Genomic DNA, 24,062 nt, shown 5'->3' with positions numbered 1-24,062 from the left:
GCACCTCAAACCATAAGATACCTAGGCATAAACCTAACCAAAGAGGCTAAGAATCTATACTCAGAAAACTATAAAGTACTCATGAAAGAAATTGAGGAAGACACAAAGAAATGGAAAAAATGTTCCATGCTCCTGAATTGGAAGAATAAATATTGTGAAAATGTCTATGCTGCCTAAAGCAATCTACACATTTAATGCAATTCCTTTCAAAGTACCGTGCATCTTTTTCAAAGAAATGGAACAAATAATTCTAAAATTTATATGGAACCAGAAAAGACCCCGAATAGCCAAAGGGATATTGAAAAACAAAGCCAAAGTTGGTGGCATCACAATTCCGGACTTCAAGCTCTATTACAAAGCTGTCATCATCAAGACAGCATGGTACTGGCATAAAAACAGACACATAGATCAATGGAACAGAATAGAGAGCCCAGAAATAGACCCTCAACTCTATGGTCAACTAATCTTCAACAAAGCAGGAAAGAATGTCCAATGGAAAAAAGACAGCCTCTTCAATAAATGGTGTTGGGAAAATTGGACAGCCACATGCAGAAAAATGAAATTGGACCATTTCCTTACACCACACACAAAAATAGACTCAAAATGGATGAAGGACCTCAATGTGAGAAAGGAACCCATCAAAATCCTTCAGGAGAACACAGGCAGCAACCTCTTCAACCTCAGCCGCAGCAACATCTTCCTAGGAACATCGCCAAAGACAAGGGAAGCAAGGGCAAAAATGAACTATTGGGATTTCATCAAGATCAAAAGCTTTTGCACAGCAAAGGAAACAGTTAACAAAACCAAAAGACAACTAACAGAATGGGAGAAGATATTTGCAAACGACATATCAGATAAAGGGCTAGTGTCCAAAATCTATAAAGAACTTAGCAAACTCAACATCCAAAGAACAAATAATCCAATCAAGAAATGGGCAGAGGACATGAACAGACGTTTCTGCAAAGAAGACATCCAGATGGCCAACAGACACATGAAAAAGTGCTCCATATCACTCGGCATCAGGGAAATACAAATCAAAAACACAATGAGATATCACCTCACACCAGTCAGAATGGCTAAAATCAACAAGTCAGGAAATGACAGATGCTGGCGAGGATGCGGAGAAAGGGGAACCCTCCTACACTGTTGGTGGGAATGCAAGCTGGTGCAACCACTCTGGAAAACAGCATGGAGGTTCCTCAAAATGTTGAAAATAGAACTGCCCTATGACCCAGCAATTGCACTACTGGGTATTTACCCTAAAGATACAAACGTAGTGATCCAAAGGGGCACGTGCACCCGAATGTTTATAGCAGCAATGTCCACAATAGCCAAACTATGGAAAGAACCTAGATGTCCATCAACAGATGAATGGATCAAGAAGATGTGGTATATATACACAATGGAATACTATGCAGCCATCAAAAGAAATGAAATCTTGCCATTTGCGACAACATGGATGGAACTAGAGCGTATCATGCTCAGCGAAATAAGTCAAGCGGAGAAAGACAATTACCATATGATCTCCCTGATATGAGGAAGTGGTGATGCAACATGGGGGCTTAAGTGGGTAGGAGAAGAATAAATGAAACAAGATGGGACTGGGAGGGAGACAAACCATAAGTGACTCTTAATCTCACAAAACAAACTGAGGGTTGCTGGGGGGAGGGGGGTTGGGAGAAGGGGGGTGGGGTTATGGACATTGGGGAGGGTATGTGCAATGGTGAGTGCTGTGAAGTGTGTAAACCTGGTGATTCACAGACCTGTACCCCTGGGGATAAATATATATGTTTATAAAAAATAAAAAATTAAAAAAAAAACAACAGTTGTCTTGAGGAAAAGCATTTCTAGGATTATTCTACTTGCAAGCTGACCTAGCCATCTTTTTTCATCCTTATTTGAAAGAATAACTAACAAACCACAGTTATTCAGACTTAAAAACTTGGCAGTAATTTTCTTGAAAATGGATGAAGGAAACTGACAATATTTGTTTCCAATGATAAAAATTGAGCTTTCAAGCAAAAATGAGAATTTTGGAAAAGTTAGATTCACCATGAGTTTGATAACTTTTCCAATATTTAAAGATTTTTCTAATGAAATTGGTGGTGATAATGTGATTTTTAAAAAATACTGCATTATGAAATGTGTCAATATTTAGAAGATCCAGATAATTCAGTGAATTGATATTTTCCAACTAGCTACCCTATATTATTACACAACTATGCATTCACTCAAGGTAAAAGACAGATAAATTTTAAACTAACAGAGTATCAGAAGTTCATTTAATACAGTTTCTGGTTCTACTCTGCAAAACAACTCATAAGCTACTACCTGTTCAGTGTTTGTGTAGTTTCAAAAAAGAATATCCACTGTTACCTAAACATGCTATTAAAATACTTTTTTTTCCATCTGTGTATTTGTTTTCTTCAACAACGTCAATCAAAAAAACACAAGTGACTGAATGCAGAGGCAGATATGAGCATACAACTATCTTCTATTAAGCTAGACTCCAAAAGATGCATAAAAATATAAAGTAATGCCACTATTATGGGTGGAAATGTGTCACCACAACATTCATATATCAAAGCCTTAGCCTCAACTCAACTGTATTTGGAAATGGGGTTTTTAGGAGGTTAGTAAGGTTAAATGAAGTCATAAGGGTGAACCCCTAATCCAATGACATTGATGGCCTTAGAAGAGAAGGCGAGACGTCTACACACACATATACACACATACACACATATACACACATATACACACATACACCCTTAGGAAAGACCATCTGAGGATACAGCAAGAAAGCAGCCATCTGCAAGCCAGACAGGGACTCCACCAGAGCCCAATCATGCCAGCATGGGGACTTTTCAGCCTCCTGAACTGTGAGGAAATAAATTTCTGTTGTTTAAGCCATTCAGTATACAGCATTTTGTTACGGGAGCCCAAGATGACTAAAACAGCCACTACTGTCACTGATTTTAAGGTGTTTTTCTTTTTCTTTTTAAAGATTTTATTTATTTATTTGACAGAGATCACAAGTAGGCAGAGAGGCAGGCAGGGGTGGGGGGAGCAGGCTCCCTGCTGAGCAGCGAACCCAATGTGGGGCTCGATCCCAGGACCCTGGCATCATGACCTGAGCTGAACGCAGAGGCTTTAACTGAGCCACGCAGGCACCCCTGACTTTAAGTTTTGAGAAATGTTTTTTTTTTTTTTACAGAAAAAGTTAACACTAACGTGTAATGAGTCTATTGTGTTTTTTTTTAAGATTTTATTTATTTATTTGACAGACAGAGATCATAAGTAGGCAGAGAGGCAGGCAGAGAGAGAGGAAGGGAAGCAGGCCCCCTGCTGAACAGAGAGCCCGACACGGGGCTCGATCCAAGGACCCTGGGATCATGACCTGGGCTGAAGGCAGAGGCTTAACCCACTGAGCCACGCAGGTGCCCCTATTATGTTATTTTTAATGAAATAAGTATCAAAATTTTGCTTTCATTTCTAATGGGGTAAATATCAATCCATAACCTGCATAAACAAAAAATTGGTGGGGGAATTCTTCATAATTTTTAAGAATGTAAAAAGGGGTCTTGAGACCAAAAATGTAAGAACTAGAAGATTATACTACTAGAGAATAGTTTTTTTATTTCTATAAAGATGATGAATTCTCAAAACCCAAAACTTGCAGAAGCAAATAAATGGATTTCTAATAGGACAAGGTCTCCCAAGACTGTCAGGGAGTCGGTCACACCACACAAAGAACAACTACATCTGCCATCTCTCCACAAAGATGAAGTCACATCATTTGGGCAGGGCAGGTCTCCCTGGAAACCTGCCACCAGTTTACAAGGTAGGAAAAACATGAAGATTAATAAAAAAAAAAAAAAAAAAAAAAAAAAAAAAAAGACGTCCCTTCAATTATGTTACGCAGAGACAGGTACAATCCCTGGCATTCACCAGGTTAGACAGCCGTGGATCCCTGACCATTCTCTGTTGTCTCTGGGATGTGATTTCCTCTGTCACAGGGAGGCTCATTACGAGGCTAGATATTCTTCTCCCAAAGCCAAGTGAATGTTGGATTCTGAGCAAGAACAGGAGAGAGATAAAGAAACAGATCTCTCCCACAGGGCCTACAGGACAGACGTTCCCCAAAGTTCAGGGACAGTCATACTCAGTGAATCTACCTAAGTAAAGAGATTTGCCCTAGAACACACAACACGCTAAAATATCAAACAACCAAGAACACACAAGGAACAAAAAGAGGATTATCTTAACAATGCACTAAACATGTCCTGGACAACTACCACATGGAATACGCTACTTCCAAGCCTTACGTCTATTCCTGGAAAATACTTCAAAATGGAAAATTCAGTGCTGTTCTTAGCGGTACACCAGTAAATCCGGGATACCACATGTGTTGCCGGTACATTTATTGGTGGGGAAAGGAACAGTCATTTTCCACAGCCAAAACCGAACTGCTGAAACAAAACAGAGCGATAGCTCATGTTACTGTAATTGGCCATTTCCACTCTCCAGTGACGCAGGCCTGAGGGGGAAAACTCCGTCAGAGAGGTCAACTTCGGGATGAAGACTGACTGACTGACGGCGATTGTTGGATCATCATCAGGAACCACTCGCTGGGCCACTTTCTTCTACTGAGTGCGTGTCAATCGACTGCTAGGAATGAAGACCAAGCATGACTACATATCCTTGGCAGATGGCTCTAAGGAATGAAAGACCTGGGCAAGAGCCACATGCACCACTAGGCAAAAGGAATAAAGAACGGCCGCTAGACTACAACAAGAAGACGGAGTCCGGGTACGACGGTGGAGCTGGGAAATGAAAAGCCTGAATCATGACTCGGAAGCGCAGTCTCTGAAACACGGCTCGAGCCGGTGATGCTTTCCCAGACAGGCCCTTACAAGCAGCAGGGACCAACGTGGCCCCCAACACACCCAGCTCACTTTCTGGTTAGAGAAGCAGCAAGCTCCTTTGACACGCTGCGGATTTTTTTTTTTTTTAATGACACTTGGGTTTGGAAAATGATGCAGCCATTGCCAGGCGGTTGTAAAGGGAACAAGGGACTAACATCACAAGGTGGTCTAAAATCACAGAGCTCTATCTTTTTTGTAAGTTTGTGTCTATCCTACCAACTGCCCTTGGACAGATTATGTTTTGTTCGTGTTTGTAAATGTTTGTACCCATCATGTGATTATCTGGGTACCTTGTTTTCCTATCTTCAGTACAAGAAGCACTTAACCTTTCTCAGATGGAAACACCTGAACATATATGCGTAATATGTATTATATACATAAGAATGTAGAGACCAAATTTTATATAGAAATATGAAAATGTAGAATTTGAAGGGGGACAGAGACCATGTGAGTAACTTATCACCGAAATCAGGAACTTGCACCATAAGACACCAGACCGACCCGGTATATTCTCACCCTCTTGACTGTCCTCCATCCTCTGTGTTGGTCTGAGCATCTTTCCAGACCATTCTAGCCTGGCCTCCTTACTCCTCTAGGCTAGCACCATGTGGAGTTCATCTCCTTAGTTACAATCCCTTTCTCCTTTTGGATTACACATACACACAAACACACACACACACACACACTCCCCAATACCTGTTTACCTTTTCTCTCATTCATCATCTTTAGTTCAGAACTAAGAATCTAACAGACATTTAACATCACAAAGAGAATGAATTTAATAAAAACATAGCTCAGCTTCTTCACTAGAAAGAAGGGAAAAAAAGCCCAGATACCTGTTTATTGTGGCTGTACTACTTTCTTAATTAAATGTATATCACTTGAATAGATTTTATTCTCCTCTTATATCCATCCCCAAATTCACTGCATTATCCTGTCTCCTGCTGCCTTTTGAGGCTTCCCCTCCATTGCCATGACCACAAACTTGGTCCGGGGCCCAGTGACTTACCACCTGAACCACCTACTTTCGAAACTCCAGCATCTCCCCTGTTAGGTACTTCATGCATACTCTTGAAGATTTATCAGAATTCTGTAGGGGCGCCTGGGTGGTTCAGTGGGTTAATCCTCTGTCTTGGGCTCAGGTCATGATCCCAGGGTCCTTGGATCAAGACCTGCGTCAGGCTCTCTGCTCAGCGGGGAGCCTGCTTCCTCCTCTCTCCCTCTGCCTGCCTCTCTGCCTACTTGTGATCTCTGTCAAATAAATAAATTAAATCTTTTAAAAAAATTCCATAAAATTCCCTTTCACAGATTTCCACAGAATCGTATAGAATAGATATAAAACCACTTTAAACCATAGAGTGCTTTGTAACTTTGGTTGCTTCTCATCCCCTTTTTCTTTTCCCTGCTACTTTATCTTCCAGTTGAGATTCTACCACAGGCTTCAAATCCCTCCACGGTTATGTCCTCAGATTCTTAATCATGCCTGCATCCTGCCATGCTTTCTTCTGGATCATGGACCCCGGCCAGACATGTTCCCTTGCCACGCAGCACATTCATCCCTTACCCTGCTCCAGGACGGACCTCATGCCATTCTCTCCTTCTGTTCCCAGAACACCTTCCACCCACCAAATAAATGTCTGCCTCCTTTATAATCCTGCTCAAGACCCATCCTCTTTTTTCAGGCCCCGTACAAATAGTCCAGTTTGTCCTGAATTTTACTAGTCACTAAAAACACTCCATTAACCTATCCAATCTGTAACTGTTCCAATTAGGATGGCTTTGTAGTAGAAAGCTGAGGGCATTGCAGGAACACATGCAGAAAGCGTTTGGTATGTGACAACATGTTACAGAAGGTTGACTATGAGCCTTCTGCTCAATGGATCTGAGTAAAAATCCCACAGCTGCCATTTACTAAAGTATGCCAGGGCCTACCTACTCTAAAAACCCCTTTTTCTTTATATCCACACACTTCATAGTGTGGATCTTAGAATTAAAGTAATTTATAGCAGCCTATTGGCACTCAGCAAACAATAGATGGTAGCCTCTCCATGTCTATATTTATACATGCCTTTTTTGTACACATGATATAATCTACTGACTGATGTTTATAGAATTTTACTCGTGTTTTCTTTCTGAAGACGACTGTTTGTTAGCTTAAAAGAAACCAACCAAACAAAGCCCTTATGTACTGACTACAGAGCCCAGATAAACTGTTTTAATGTGCTTAAGTTTCACAAGTATTTAAATTTCAAATGAAATCAGTAAGCGTATTCACTGGCAATAAAACCTAAAACCAGTTTAAGTTATAATAGGGAATTTAAAAAATATAAGCATCATTCTGAACATTCTGAATTACTGTCCTCTTATTGTTTACCTTAACATACATTTAGTCCTTACCCAAATACCTATTAAAGTCAACCCTGCCTTTCTCAATGCAATAGAAACTTTTGTGGGACAAAAATCATGTCTTTTTATTTTCTATCAAACTCTTGATCTTATAATGATTTTTTCCCCCCATGGTAAGAAGCATATTTACCCAAAAACTCTCTAAAAGTTCCAAAGAATTTTTATTTTCTCTTTATCTTTTTTTTTAAGATTTTATTTATTTATTTGACAGAGAGAGATCACAAGTAGGCAGAGAGGCAGGCAGAGAGAGAGGGGGAAGCAGGCTCCCCGCCAAACAGAGAGCCTCATACGGGGCTCCATTCCAGGACCTTGAGATCATGACCTGAGCCGAAAGCAGAGGCTTTAACCCACTGAGCCACACAGGCGCCCCGTGTCTTTATCTTTGAAGAAAGATTACACAAAAGATAATTAGCATCTTTAGAAAAGACACAAGAGAGCTGTCACATAAAACACCACTAGTAGGAAAACCCTAACCCTGCATAATAGGGACATTTAACCACGTGAGGCATGTTGCTTTGGAAATATACACACACTGCCACTCCAAACCCTGTCATTTGTTTCTTTTTAGTGTCTGTTACTATTCATAAAAATATCTTTATGCTGTTACTAATAATATACACATAATATGCATCCACCCATATATTCATACATAAGACATAAATCTATGTCATTTATCCTTTCCCTAGTTAACATATCTAGCACAGCATTTTCATGATTATTTGAAGAGCTCTATTTAAACCCCAAAGCCTAGTTAATAAGATGGTTAACATAGCCCTGCATCTAGGACTTAGCCATTGCTTAGCACTGGACTTAACGACCACTAAAAATAACCTATAAAGCAGGTTTGACATTTTAAAACAATTCTTTCTATTTTCACTTAATACGAATGTGCTTTAAAAAGCAGCTGGAACAAATATAGCATACTAAAGCATACTTAAGACCCAAGATACAGACTTTAAAAAAAAACAAGAAAAACAAAAACCTTCTTGTTACAAGTCAGGGTGGAGGGAGGGAGGAAAAGAATAGGGAGGCGTGCCCTCACACAGGAAAAAGAAATCAAGGGGACCCTGAAAGACACTTTAACCTTACCCTGCAGAAATAACTGGCCAAATGCCAACAAATCCTGACCGGGAGCTGGAACATCCCCGCATCCTAATGGTTTTCGGAGTTGATGATGTTGTCGGAGCTGTCAGAGCTTCGATGCCAGATCTCTCATCCAGTCACAGCAGAGGGCTTCACACCATCCATACGCACCCTACAGCCATAACCGCCTCCACCTGCCCCGAACCCTTCCCAAGCGGAAAGGCCATGGCAAAGGACCTGGGCCAGCTGCCAGTGCAGATCGATGGGGTCTTAAGGGGACATGCAGCTCTCACTGTTTTGTTTTGTTTTTTCCCCCTGAGGTCTCTCACTGTGATCGTCCCAGAGTATGCAAGGACGACACACATGCCTACTATTTTACAGCTGGCCAAGGGCCCAGATTTTCCAAACAGCACTTTTACATGGCTAAAAACAAAAGGAAGCAAAGCTGTGTTTTTTTCTAAAAAGGTGGCTGCTATGAACGAAGCAGAGGATGAGGCTGCCTCATGTGTGAATTGCAGGCGGCCTGTGGAAAGCCGGGCGGGTCTAATTAGAGTCCGGCTGAAGAGCAGAGCATCTCTGCAGATGCTCCCCGACACCACCATCATCTCCTGTGTCCCCAGGAACCACTATCCTCTTGTACATTTTTTTTTTTTTTTTTTTTTTTTTAGTTCCTTCAGGCCCCCAGCAAAGTCCCGGCGATATTATTAGATGAAGGAGCAGATGACTGTCACTGGAAGAAGAGGCCCAAGGAATGAGAAGTATGAATGGCAAAAATCTCTGAAACAAATCTCAAACCGTAGCTACACCCTCCTCCAAGTGACCTCATGCTAAGCTCACTGCCAAGAGACTCTTGCGGCAAAATGTAACTGCCATTCCTGTACGGAGGGAGTTGATCCAAACACCGCGTGCTTGGAGGAGTTTGGAGAACACATTTCCTGTCGCTGCCTCTTGCTTCTTCAGGCAGACTCTGGAATATGAAGGCTCTGGAATAAGACATGAAGTCTTTCCTCATCGGCCCCTCCCTTCCTCTCCTCCCTGTGTCTCTTCCCACACCCGCCTCCCCTTTAAGAATGAGAGTACAGGGGCGCCTGGGTGACTCAGTGGGTTAAGCCTCTGCCTTCGGCTCAGGTCATGATCTCAGGGTCCTGGGATCGAGCCCCGCATCGGTCTCTCTGCTCAGCAGGGAGCCTCCTACTCCCTCTCTCTGTGCCTGCCTCTCTGCCTACTCATAATCTTTCTGTCAAATAAATAAATAAAATCTTTAAACAAACAAACAAAGAAACCTTACTTTAAAAAAAAAAAAAAAGAATGGAGGGTACAGTAAACTACAGTAACTAGGGTCCTTGAAGCTTTACTAGGATGCCACCTTCTTTGTATAAAAGACCACCTTTACCTGGTGTAGGGAGCCAAAGAACTGCCTCCACAAAAATGTCCCTGTCCTAATCCTCAGCACTGGGGACTAGTTACCTTCCAAGTGAAAGGGACTCTGCAGGTATGATTAAGATAAGAATCTTGAGATGGGAAGATTATCCTGGATTATCCAGGTGGACCTCACAGAATCACAATGGTCACTAGAGGAAGGAGGCCAAAGGCTCACAGTCAGAAGAGCCAAGGAACCAAGGAACGGTATGCAGCTTCTAGAAACTGAAAGGACAAGGAAATGGATTCCTTGAGAGAATGCCTCTACAGACTGTTTTACACATGCTACCAAGAGAACAGTAGGATAATATGTAATAAGCCACAAGTTTAGGACAATTTATTACAGCACGAATGAGAACTATTATACCTGGGAAACTCTTACTCATCCTAAATTTAGCTCAGGCACCCCTTCCTATAGGAAGCCTCCCCATGTGCCTGCCTCTACCTCCTCTTGGTTAGGGTTACTCCTCTTATAAAGCATCTGACATTTAACTTCATAAAGCCTAATAGCTTAACTGTCTAAATATTTGTTTCCTTAACCAGATTCGGATGCTCCTTCTTAAGGGTAAGGCCTATGTCTTGCTCATTTTCTTATTGCCAGTGTTTATCAATATTTCTGACACAAAGGGGCACTCAAATATTCATGAAAAATTTTCCGGTAAGTTAGCATGACTCACCCCCTAATGACCATCAGGAGACCAGCCTTCAGTTCCTTACAAGAAGATGAAGACAGAGATGATAATGAAATAACTAGTTCATTACCAGCGGCTCAGAAATCTTACATAAATGGCTCCTTTCTCTTCTAGAAAGGCTCCCAAAATACCGTTTGCCAAACTGGTTTGAAAGAAGTGGCAGTCATCCTTTCTTTCTTTCTTTCTTTCTTTCTTTTTTTTAAGATTTATTTATTTATTTATTTGACAGAGAGATCACAAGTAGGCAGAGAGGCAGGCAGAGAGGGGGAAGCAGGCACCCTACTGAGCAGAGAGCCTGATGCGGGGCTCGATCCCAGGACCCTGAGATCATGACCTGAGCCGAAGGCAGCGGCTTAACCCACTGAGCCACCCAGGTGCCCCAAAAGTGGCAGCCATCCTTTCTAACGCCAGTAAAGAAGTTTACAAAGCTTTCAGTCCTGTGACAAACCGAAGTACTGGGTTGAGAAAAGACAAGAGAGAAAACAGAAGAGGAACCACCAGAGATATACTGGTAATTCTCAAAAAGTTATGGAGGTGAATTTTTTTTTTCCAGAAATGAGCACAGCAGTATCTCCCACCCGACATGTTCTCCCGTGATATCACCCTCACAGTCCACCATGGAGAAGTGAAGTCTTTGATACCCCTGGGCATCTGTGTTGGCCTTGGTGACTCGCTTAGAACCAACAGCATGCAGCAGAAATGACACTGATGACCTCTGACACTAGCTCAGGAGATAGAATGTGACGTCTGTCACTTTAAATCCCTGATCTCCGGATGTTCCGTCCTAGACCCTTAGAAGACAGCTCTCCTCACACCATGACTGGCGCCAGCCACGTGAACTTCTACATGGAGGCATCCCGGTTGGTAGGCTCCACTGTGCTCAGCCCTTAAGTCATCATAGCCCAGAGCTAGATATTTGAGTGACGAGAAGCCTCCAAATGAACTCCTGCCCCTAGTCGCTGGGATCTTCGCTGAGGAGGCCCCAGGTGTGAGGGAGCAGGGACAGTCATCCCTGCCATGCCCGTCCTGATCTCCTGACCCACAGAACCCATGAGCACAGTAAGACTATGTCTGGGGTCATTTACTGTGCACAGGCAGTAACTGCAACCGTTAATAAAGAGTCCAAAAATAATAACAATAATCGTGGGGACTCTGTTTCTTGATCACTGACAAGACAGTCTGGCCAGAGAGGAGGTTCAGGCAATCAGATTAGTGTCATTCTGGCCTCACACCGTGAAATACACACAAGCGGTCAAACTGTAGCTCCCACAGTCTGCGATCTGAGAAAATACATTGCTTCTAGTTCAGGGAGCGACCAAAAAAAAAAAAAAAAAGTACCCTTCCCTCCATGTTGAAAAGTTTTAGCAATGAAGAAGTCATCTGGAGGGTCTTGTGCTGGACTTATAATCCTACACCCTCAAACGTCTGAGAGGTTAGATTCGATGGGATTAAACTCCAAGGACGCTGGAAGCACACCAAAATGTCTGCTCTCCTTCCTGCCCAATTTGGCCCACTGTAAATAAAACTTGACAGGCTTTCTTAAATCAACTTAATAATGTGCAGCACGAGTGCTTTCGGGTGCCCGGTAGCTAAACCACATCGGCTTTCTGAGGAAGCCTTCTAGAAAACGGCAAAAAAAACTAATGACTACTGCCAAGAGCGCTGCGTACGGGAACGCTGGTGGCCTTGAGTGACTCGCTCCACGAGGCCCCGCCGCTCCGCACTGGAAGGGCGGCCCTGGGAAGGAGGCGGGCCCTGAAGAACCGAACTCGGGCCTCAGGCTTATTTGTTAAGGCCAGATGCTGTCATTTTGGAAGCAGATGAGAAGACAGTTATAATCATTCTGGAATCCTGATGAATTCCAGGTGCACCGCCCAGCAGCCTCGGGGAGCGGGGAGCTCAAAGCCCTCGGAGAGTTTGATCACAACTATCAGAGCAGGCCATTCTGCTGCAGAGCCGACAGGCCTCAGCCTCTTCCCCTCTCATTTCAAATGGGAGCATTTCTTTGCCAGACTCTTGCAGACACATTCTTTTTTTTTTATTTATTCATTTATTTTTTAAATTAACATATAATGTATTATTAGCCCCAGGGGTACAGGTCTATAAATCGCCAGGTTTACACACTTCACAGCATTCACCATAGCCCATAACTTCCCCAACGTCCATAACCCCACCCCCCTCTTGCAGACACTTTCTTAAATGCAGTTATACCAAAGGATTGAATACTGTCAGATATACCAAAGAACAGAACAGAAAAACAGGAGGAAGACTGGGAAAAGTTGAAGAGAGCAAGGTCTAGGTGGAAGACCTCCGGGTTCTTAAGGGAAAGTAGATTAAATCGTGTCTTTAACTCTAAATTAGTGGGGGCTGGTTCATGTCCTTAACCCGTAAGCGTACTCTGATGACCCAGCTGATGGCTAGCTATGGTCCATGTCATTTGGGAGAGAAGAAAAAGCACGATCAGAACCTCGAGTCATATTTATGGTGGCTAAGCTTCAAGGGGACACAGCCTGAGAGTCTAGCCACATTTTAGGCAAGCCTGCTCATTTTCCAGGCCAGTTTCTCTAGGCTCCTTGTCAACCTTGTGCATTTCTCAACATCTTTCCAATGAACCCTTTCTTCTGTATGTTAGAGTTGCTTTCTGCTTCTCACAGACAAAACCTGAACTACTGCAAACACCAAGAGAACGACCCTTGCTTCCAAATGTATTTTTTCCTGTTGGGGAGGACAAATGTTCAAAAACATATATTGCTATACAACTAAGAAAGTATTGATTTAGGCAAAATGGTAATACATCCCTCCACATAGCAAAATTCGCCAATAAGCAAAAAACAGATGACTCCTTGTTCTCACCCTGATCCTCAATTCAGGATCATAAATTTTTATGAGGAGAGGTTTCAACACCAAAAGCAGATGTATTAATGCCCTTTATTTAGGGGAAAAAAAGATTTCTTTAAGATAAAAAAATTCAAGGAGCATCATGGTGGACTAAATGGTTTGGTCTTTACTCACCACACTCAAATTTTCAGGCATGTCACAAACCACACCTGGTTTAAGAACTCATTTATTATCATATATATATATATATATATATATATATATATATATATATATATTTGAGAGAAAGAGAGACAGAGTGAGAGAGCATGAGAGGGGAGGTCAGAGGGAGAAGCAGACTCCCCATGGAGCTGGAAGCCTGATGTGGGACTCGATCCCAGGACTCTGGGACCATGACCTGAGCCGAAGGCAGTCACTTAACCAACTGAGCCACCCAGGTGCCCTATCATCAAATATATTAATGTGACATATGTGCTTCCTCAGGGACAGCAGGCTTAGTCCCAAACTCAACACCCACCTAAAGCAAAGCCTTGGGTTAATATTCTTCCTGCCCTCAGATATTATTAAACTAGAAGTGCTCCTGTTTTCCTAAGGTATGTACTCCAGTTATTATGAGGATACGTGACAAAATTTGTGGCAAAAACACAGAAAACCAAACTTAAGATTTTGAATACTAACTGAATAATGAGAAATTTAAGGAATCATACAGAACAGTCTATCAAAAGTGAAGAGACACCTTCCTGTAATTTACATTTGAATTAATTAGTGGTAGTCAAGTAGGACAGAAGGGATTTGCTGCTCTAGAAGCAGAGGGGGAGGGGCGCCTGGGTGGCTCTGCCTTCGGCTCAGGTCAAGATGCCAGGGTACTGGGATGGAGCCCCACACTGCCCCGCATCAGGCTCAATACTCGGAGGAAAACCTGCTTCCCCCTCTCCCCCTCCTCCTGCTTGTATTCTCTCTCTCACCGTCTCTCTCTGTCAAATAAATAAAAATAAAATCTTTAAAAAAGAAGAAGGGGCACCTGGGTGGCTCAGTGGGTTGAGCCTCTGCCTTTGGCTCAGGTCATGATCTCAGGGTCCTGGGATCGAGCACCACCTGCTTCCCCCGCTTTGTCTGCCTGCTTTTCTCTGCCTGCCTCTCTGCCAACTTTTGATCTGTCAAATAAATAAATAAAATCTTCGAAAAATTTTTTTAAAAATTAAAAAATAAAAAAGAAGAAGGGGAAGAAGAAGAAACAGGAGGAAAACAACCCGCTGCATCCTTAAGATGCAGGGTCTTTAAGCCTCCCTTTAGCATCTGGTGCCACATTGCAACAGTGTGCATGGCCGTGCTTTCACAACAATCAAAGCCCAAAGAGTCTGACTACTCTAATGCCTATTACTTTATTTGTAAGACAAGATACTGCTGTCTAATGTCGAACCCCACAACCACCCTCCATCAGTCCCCTCAGCGAAAATTAGGATGATCCCACCATCTTTCTTAAGGAGATGAATGGAATCCCAACTTACTAAAAGGGATAAGAAGCTTTACAATCTCCTTGAAGGCAAAGTGTCTGTTGGCCATACTTGCTGGAATCCTGCTATGTGGTATGGTCTTCTCTCTGCCATGAATGGCCCAAAATGTATCACTCTCACCCAAACCCTATCTGCACAAGCATCTGAGATCCTAAGTACAACTTTTCCTTATCAGGAGCAGCTGGCTCCCAAATCTCCCTAAACCCAGATTTCACTGACATTTTTCCTTAAATGACTAAAGAACACACTCTTCACTATGATGTGTAAGAAAAAAAATTGCTGGGGCACCTGCGTGGCTCAGTGGGTTAAAGCCTCTGCCTTCGGCTCGGGTCATGATCTCAGGGTCCCGGGATCGAGCCCCGCATCGGGCTCTCTGCTCAGCAGGGAGCCTGCTTTCCCCCAACTTCTCTGCCTGCCTCTCTGCCTACTTGTGATCTCTGTCTGTCAAATAAATAAATAAAATCTTTAAAAAAAAAAATTGCTTCACGTAAAATGGGGGAAAAGAGAAAAAGAAATTTAAGACACTCTGGGATGACAATGGCATTTTAAAAAAAGGATCAACATAAAGTAACTCCTTTTCACGCTGAAATTGAACAGATAAATGGGTTGATGCACTTTTGACCTATCTGTAAGAATCAATCAAGTTTCTCGGGGGTATGCTCCTGCCCTCTCCTCGTTCACACAGCTATTAGAGTAATCCCTTTGCTTGGTCTGTTTACACGGATTCCGCACCTCGAGGTCAATGCACACCAGGAGCACACACAGAACCCGCTCTTGTCCCTTCTCCCACGTGGCATTGTTTCTCTAAGACACCAGTGCCCATCCAAGGAGAATCAGATCTTAAACCCCATCACTCATAAGTAATGAGGTAACAGAAGTAAGGCAGATTTGTTAGTTAAGGTTTAAAAATTCAAAGTCCAAATTAATTTAGTTTGCACTGCTACTTAGCCATTAGATTTCATAAGATTACTTTTTTCCAACTAAGCACCCACTATGTCCTCAACAGATAAACTGTATACAATTCTGATACCAGGTCACTGAAACTCAGTTCTGCAAGTATGATCATGCATAAGAAAGACATTCGGTTTTACCTAAAAGGACATAAGACTAACATCCATCTCATGAATTACTGGTTTTAATGATTCCTGATTGATTGCACACAATTATAATTTGAGGACATAATCTGACCCGCAATATCATCAGATGCTTGTTGTGATATTGCTTATAACAAGGGTCACTGACAAGGTAGAGTAAGTGTTTCCAATGTGGAAGGAATTAGACATGTGATAATATGATCAAATGATAAAGATTTGGGAGTTAGAGTAGCTTTGTGAGCTGTTTCACTTTCCTATACACCCATCCATACAGCCAAACACATCTTATTTGTAAATGTGAATTTTATGTACTAATATCTTTTATGCAAAATATCCACAGACAAGCATTCATACATTTCTTCTCTCTAAAGCCTCTGTGGGGTTTTTTTTTAAGACAAAGTATGAGTTTAAAGATACACCATTATTCCTCATACTCTTGGAACCTGGATATTTTTTCACTATCCCTGAGGCTGAATGGGTAAAAAGGCAATATTTGATTTTGTCCATGGCTGGCATTAACAAAATGCATATCAGAATCTTAAAGCAGTGACTGAAGGGAGGGAAACAATACAAATGAAAGGGTCCTCCACCTGATGACCTCTTTGGAGCTTTCTAGTCCACATGTGCAATCATGGGTCACTCGCTAGTCCCTCGGCCACTGGTGCAGTAAGTCCAATGAAAGGTGTAAGATGGGGGAAATGGCTCTGAGGTCCTATCTAATTCGGTATTTCCCCAACAGGTTTACGCACAGCTGAGCCCAAATGCCACCTAAAACGGGGGCTGGCGATCAAGAGCACCAAATTCTGGTCCTCGCTCTGCCACTTCTCTGGCTATGGGCCATGGACCAACCAGGTATCTGGAATTTCAGTTTATTCTTCCAGAACATGTAGACATGAATACTTGCCTCACATATTCTCACGATTTCATGGGTGTACTTGGCATGGCGCCCATCGTACAGGAGGTTGTTGACAAATACTAGCTGGGTTCTTACTCCAGAGGCTCCCAAGAAAGATGAGAAAGAGTCTGGAAGACCCTCTGAGATCTGTATTCGAATCCAGAAGCTTCTGAAACCTAACAGGGTCGCCAGGAGAAAGCACAACTTGGCTGACGGCCCTATGAAAGCCTGAGATCCAAGTGCCTTTACTGACTTTTATAACACCCCACCGCAAAGGAGCCTTAAATGTTAGGCCCATGGTAGGGGAGCAAACAGGCGCTCTTCATAGCCACGTGACCCTGCACGCCACCACTCAGGGAAATGAGGGGTTATTCCAGTCATGATGTCTTGATACTTTGGGCCACCATCCTTGGTATCATATAATCTGCATGTCATTCTTTCTTTGTAGTCATTTCAGTTTTCATTTTCAACCACACATGTCCACTGGTTTACTGTTTGTCTAGGACAGGATTGCCTCGTTAAGACTACCAACTGCTGAAATCAGTGTTTGTATTTAACTGAGAGGGTTTTTGGTGTGTGTGTGTGTGTGTGTGTGTGTGTGTGTGTGTGTGTGGCGTCCAGCAGAGCAATGATAATACAAAAGATTTGGGGGAAGTAACCATGATCAAAGAGTTCCTAAAATGTACACGGAGGGTAATCAAGTATCACCATAATGAAAACCTCAGACATTTAACAAAATATGTTTGCAAACCATTTTCAAACTGGCAATTCCACGTTCTCCAAAGGAAAATGGATCCTGCAAATAGTTTTTAACTTTTCTTGGAAATGAGACACCCAAGGAAACTTAAAGCATCCCTTTAAGATATTTAGACTAAGTTCGTTACTTCTCCCTCAGTGACGTCTTAGAAAATCAACTGTTATACCCTTGAGGCCCCAGAAGAACATAAAAAGGTCAACCACAGATATTAATTAGGCTTATTGTGGTGCTCATTTCACAAGACATGCAAATAGCAAGTCCTTACGTTGTACACCTGAAACTGAAGTCAGTTATTTCCCAATAATAAAACACACACAGAAAAGGTAAATCATTCTGTTCAAAGACTTCCAGAGAGGTTTGTTTGAGCGAACTACAAAGGATCCTACCTCCTTAAAGTTGTCAAATGCTGATAAAATGATTTCATGCCCGCCTCTGACAAGACAAACAGCTGCCAACAGTTCTAAGACAAGGGCTTTTGTTCTGTTGAAGCAAGAAGAAACAAGAAAAAAAAAAATCAGTGAACGTAACACAATGAGTCAGCGGCTCCCTCCCTCCGAGATGGTTGTGATAATAAAATATTAATTCATATATGTTTTTTAAACTTTTACTAAGGTATATTTATATGAAAGTACATTTTTAAACCTCTACTAACATCTACGTGTGCGATTTATCTGAGGTAGCAAATTTAGAAGGAAAGTTTCCCACTCCCAAAATTATAAATTACTCACTAATGAAAATCAATTCTGGGAAGATTAGTCTTTCATTTCTACCAGTGGGTGACTCAGTACAATATGTATGAAAAAGTTTTATTGATAAGCTAGACACCTGGGAACTTGGGAATGTTCAGGAAAAGGACCCACTGGCTAAATATTTTTCCTGGCTTTAAAGTCAAAGAAATAACATTTGCCCCAGAAGTTCAAAATCTACTGAAATTAACGTCCTCCATTTAAAATCTGCAATTTGCAGATGGTACCATAAAGATCCCCTATGACAAAGCAAGTCTCTGTCACCACTTCTTCATATGCAGGAGATCTGAGAGGGACTGGATTATAGCACTGTTAATACAAGAATATTTTCTGACTTGAAAAAAGAAAATAAAACCTTATCGGAAATATTTTTATAAGGAAACCCTTAGCAATATAGTCTAAATTTTCAATATGACCTCAAGAACAGCATTGTTTTTTCATAATAAGATCACTTCAGTATTTTTTTTTCCTAGAAAAAAAACTATTGCCAACCTCTCTATGAAGACCGCCCTGATAATTCACAATGTCAATTATCCTAAGAAAAATGAGTAACAACTTCCCTGTAGTGGAAGGCAGGGACAAAGAAGCATGACTTCCCAGACTTTTTAGTAAGTGAAGAAAGTGATTGCCAAGTTGCAAAAACTATCATCAGAGGAAGTTTGAAATAATATTCGAAATTTATAAATTTTTCATTTCATTCTGCATCAGAAAGGATCTCATTCGTCATCAGATTTTTTAGTTGCAGTAACAAGTTTTCAGATGTACGGTCTATACAGATGTATCTCGTGAAAGGGAGTAAGATGTGTGAAATGCAGAATCCCTCACCAGAATGGAAAACCCATTACAGTAACTAAAATAAACTGATTAAGACCGGCTTCTAGAGATGATCTGTGATGGGAATAATATGGCAGTGGCCTTTAGAGTCAAGTGAACAGAAGAAGCAATCAACATACACAGCAATTTTTGTTTTGTGTTTCTTTTATTGTTTGGTCATAACGACGTATGTAAACGTTTGCGAGTGAAGCGCGGACAAGGGATATTAGTTATAGCTGTAGTTAGCTTTCAGCGGTCAGTGGTATCACTGAGTCTGACTGAAGACTTTCCTGGCCCCAGTTCTAACCACCTGGCAAACTCATGCTCTCTACTCAATTTGGTAAAATTTGCGAGGATGCCAAGAACCAGGCCTCAAAAGAAGTGGAAGCTGGAAGAGAACAGTGAAGGGGTAATGTTGTCGCCAGCTGCTCAACTCCACCACATGTAAAACTGTAACTCAGCTGAGAAGAAAATTCTACATAGCCAAGGAGTCCGCTGGCAACCTTAATTCAAAGAGGTGCACTTGGAAGTGTCCCAACTCTAAGTTGACTAAGTGTTGACTGGCTCTCTTCTTCCTCTAGTTAGATTTATTTACACTTGAAAAACGACAAAGTAAGCTTACCTTGGATTCTTGTTGTTCAAGCTCAGTGCGATCTCATTGACAGCATGTGGATGAGACATGACCATGTTGAAACCATACTGGGGGAAAAAAAAAAAAGAAAAAAAAGAAAAACCAAAGCATTAGGAGTCAACTTAGGGGACTATCCATGTTGATTTAAAAAAAGAAAAAAAAAAAAAACCCGAAGATTCTACCTAATATAATTTATACCGTCATAAATCCATTTATGTCTCTAGTGCCTGAACATATTTCTCTATGAAAAACTTTAGCAATCATGATACTATCAAGGAATCATATTCTCTTTATGATGGAACTATGCATTTTTCTTTATTAAAATAGTGAAAAGGCTCTAGTCCAGTGATTCTCAATCTGGCTGCTTATCAAAATCACGTGGAAGAGTAAACAAAACACAACACTGATTTTCCAGGATACACCCCAGGTCAATTCACTTCCAATCTCAAGGATGAGACCCTGGCAACTGAATTTTATTTTTAATTTTTTTAATCTTTTTTTTTTAACTTTTAAAAAATTAACATATAATGTATTATTAGCCTCAGGGGTACAGGTCTGTGAATCATCAGGTTTACACACTTCACAGCACTCACCATAGCACATACCCTCCCCAATGTCTATAACCCCGCTACCCTCTCCCTACCACCCTCCCCTGGCAACCCTCAGTTTGTTTTGTGAGATTAAGAGTCTCTTATGGTTTGTCTCCCTCCTGATCCCATCTTGTTTCATTTATTCGTTTCCAACCCCCCAAGCCCCCCATGTTGCTGCTCGACTTCCTCATATCAGGGAGATCATATGATAGTTGTCTTTCTTCAATTGACTTATTTCACTAAGCATAATACCCTCTAGTTCATGTCGTTGCAAATGGCAAGATTTCATTTCTTCTGATGGCTGCATAGTATTCCATTGTATATATATATAGCACATCTTCTTTATCCATTCATCTGTTGATGGACATCTAGGTTCTTTCCATAGTTTGGCTATTGTGGACATTGCTGCTATAAACATTCGGGTGTACGTGCTCTTTGGATCACTACATTTGTATCTTTAGGGTAAATACCCAGTAGTGCAATTGCTGGGTTGTAGGGTAGCTCTATTTTCAACTTTCTGAGGAACCTCCATGGTGTTTTCCAGAGTGGTTGCACCAGCTTGCATTCCCACCAACAGTGTAGAAGCGTTCCCCTTTCTCCCCATCCTCGCCAGCATGTCGTTTCCTGACTTGTTAATTTTAGCCATTCTGACTGGTGTGAGGTGGTATCTCACTGTGGTTTTGATTTGTATTTCCCTGTGGCATCTGAATTTTTAAGCTGACTTTCCTGTGTAGCCCGGGTTGACAACTACTGTTTCTAGTAGCCTCCCTGGGAAATATGGCACTCGGGACCAGAGCCCAGGAAGACCTGCCTTGTTCTGAGATGTGTAAGTTCAATGAAGTAACAAGTTCCAGAATCACTTCTGATTCCACTGACTTGAGGAATTATTCCTTCTCCTCCAACCTCACAGTTCATGACCTTTTTCCTAATTACACTGAAAAAATATAAGCAAATAGGAAAAAAAAAAAATTCTAAAAGCTCGCACTCCTTCATCAATCCACCCATGGTTTCCACAGCTTTCATCCTCACTCACCTCTTCCTGAAAAACTTTCCTGGGCTCTAATCCAAGGCCATTCTCTCCACTTGATTCCGTTCCCTCTCACCAGCCCCAAAACATTTCCTATACTCCAGCAATTCTCCCATGCCTCATTGTTACTTCTCTCTCTCTGATTCATTAGCATAAAAACATGATGCAAATGCACCCGACTGAAACAGTAGCCACAATGGCAAAATCTCTCTTGACCTTCAACTTGTGTCCAGCTACTGCCCTGTATCTCCGCTAAGCTCTATAGCAAAACTCCAAGCACTCACGGCCTAGACTCTCCTCCTCCCACTGTCTCTTGCAATCCCTTTAATCAGGCATTTCATCCCATCTCTCTCCACTGAAACTGTTCATGCCAGGACTGCCAATGACCCACACTCTGGTAGCCCATGGCCAACTCTCACTTGTCATCTTATAGGACTTAGCAGCGGCACTGTCCCAGCTGACCATGCTCTTCTCCTCGAAACACTTCCTGTGCTTGGTGCCTGCCTCCCTCCCTGGCTACTTCTCAGTCTCTCTAGCTAGTTTTTCCTCAGCTCTCTGACATCTCAACCGAGTGCCCAGGGTTCCTATTTTGGACCTCTTCGCTTGTCTAGCTACCCCTGATGCTCTCAAGCACTCCCCTGGCTTTATATACTACTATTAATTCCCAAATGTACGTCTCCTAGACCTCTGTTCTGAATTCCAGACGGACATATCTCACCACTGACTTAAGAACTCTGTTTCGATGACTACAGACATTTTGAAAGTAACACCCCTAAAATTTCACTCTTTATATTGTCTCCAAAATCTGCCCATTGTGTAGCCTTCCCCGTCTTAGTAGACGGCAACTCCATCTGACAGGGGCCCAAGACAAACACCTTGGGGTCACCCTCACTTCTCACCACATAGCCAAGGTCATTGCCTTTACCGTCAAAACACAACCAGAATCTGGTCACCTCTCATCATCTCTACCCCTACTATCCTGGCCCCACACCACCATCAACATCCACCTAAATCAATGCAGCAGCCTCCTAAAAGGTCTACCTCCTTTTGCCTTTGCCCCCCAAGGTCAATCCTAAACACAGAAGCTAGAATGGTCATGTTAAAATCAAGGGTCAGATCATGTCATGTTTCTCCTCCAAACTGTTCGATAGCTTTCCAGTCACAGTAAAGCCAAAATCCTTTCACTGGCTGTTAAAGCCCCACACAGTGAGCACCCCGTGTCAACTTCATATTCATCTCCTACTGTTCTCCTTAGTCCGATCCAGCCAGCCTGGCATCCTTTCCACACTCCGAACACAGCAGACTTATTTCTGCCCCACAGCCTTTGCACTCACTCCTTTTTCTACTCAGAAACTTCTTTCCCTAAAACCTCTTACCTTGTTCCCTCATTAAAATTGCTACTATGACAAACTGCTAATTCTCCATGACACTGCCCTGGGCTGGCCTATTTAAAATTGAACACACATTTTCATCAATTCCTATTCCTACTTCTTGGGTAGCTTTTCTATAGTATTGGTAACAATTCTCTGGAGCTGGTCCTTCTTGGATTTAAATCTGACTCTACCCCTTCCTGAACTATATGATCCTGGGCAAATTATCTAACTTCTCCTTGTCTCAGTTTCCTCATCAGTAAAATGGGGAGAGTAACATTACCAATCTCAAAGGACTGTTAAGAGCTTTAAATTAAGTTAATAGGCTAAAAAGTACTGGTCCTATTAGGAAACACTCTCTGTGTTTTGTTCTTTGGGTTTTTTGTGAAGTTTTCTTGGCTTTGATTTTGTTGTTTGTTGTTTTTGATAAGTATTACCCTTTGTTTCATTTCATCATCATTATTATCTGGAACCCTGTATGTTTTCTCAAGTTATTTATCAGCTGTCTCCCCTCATTAGAGAGTAAGTTCCCTGGGGCAATTGTTTCTTTCTTTAATGCCGTATTCCCTTTACCTAGAACAAGGTCTATCTGGCAATGTTCAAAAAATATTGATTGAGAGAAAAAATAAAATGTGCATTCACATTCTCAAATTCAATTCAGCACCCTTATGTTGGGTTTGAATTCTAATACTGACCCTCGCTACCTATGCGTTTATTTTCCACTTCTGCTTGGACCCGCCTTCAGCATCCCTATCCATAGATACCAAATCCTATTTTTATATTTGAATTAGGTTTTTCCAATTCTTATCCCTGACTCCCCTTATCTAACTTGGACCCTGTCAGTTCACCCTTGATACTCCAGGCTCCAACTTTGACTTGTTGTTCAAATTAATACAACGCACAAGTTAAGTTGTCTTCTGTCCCCATTATGAAGGGGATCACCTGTATCAAAGACAGCTAGAGGAATTGGCCCTTTGAAGAAGAATCCTCCAGGTGCTTCTTATAAAGATTAAGAACCAGTAGGTCCAGGGGCACCTGCATGGCTCAGTCAGTTAAGTGTCTGCCTTCAGCTTAGGTCATAACCTTGGGGTCATGGGATTGAACCCCGAGTCAGGCGCCTGCCCAGAGCAAGGAGTCTGCTTCTCCCTCTCCCTCTGCCCACCCTCCTCTCTGCTTGTGCACTTGAGCACTCTTTCTTAAATAAATAAAATTGTTAAAAAATATTAAAAAAAGAACCACTAAGTCTGACAGACAGTAATTAC

The 24,062-nt window shown here is 41.9% G+C and overlaps 1 protein-coding gene across 4 annotated transcripts in view; it reads right to left on the bottom strand.

Moving 5' to 3' along the window:
• The window catches only part of FMNL2 (formin like 2), a 324,964-nt gene that overhangs the window by 51,840 nt on the left and 249,062 nt on the right, over positions 1-24,062 (bottom strand). For all 4 annotated transcript variants that reach the window (XM_044242069.1, XM_044242072.1, XM_044242070.1 and 1 more), the window contains exons 8-9: positions 19,805-19,881; positions 18,010-18,103 (exon numbers count right to left, since the gene is read on the bottom strand). In XM_044242069.1, the coding sequence (XP_044098004.1) occupies positions 18,010-18,103; positions 19,805-19,881 (171 nt within the window). The remainder of the gene's footprint in view (positions 1-18,009; positions 18,104-19,804; positions 19,882-24,062) is intronic.

The sequence above is a fragment of the Neovison vison genome, chromosome 3, assembly GCF_020171115.1.
Source record: "Neovison vison isolate M4711 chromosome 3, ASM_NN_V1, whole genome shotgun sequence".
Taxonomy (NCBI): Eukaryota; Metazoa; Chordata; class Mammalia; order Carnivora; family Mustelidae; genus Neogale; species Neogale vison.
The sequence above is the reverse complement of the archived record's forward strand: the minus strand, read 5'-3'. Positions and strand labels throughout refer to the sequence as shown.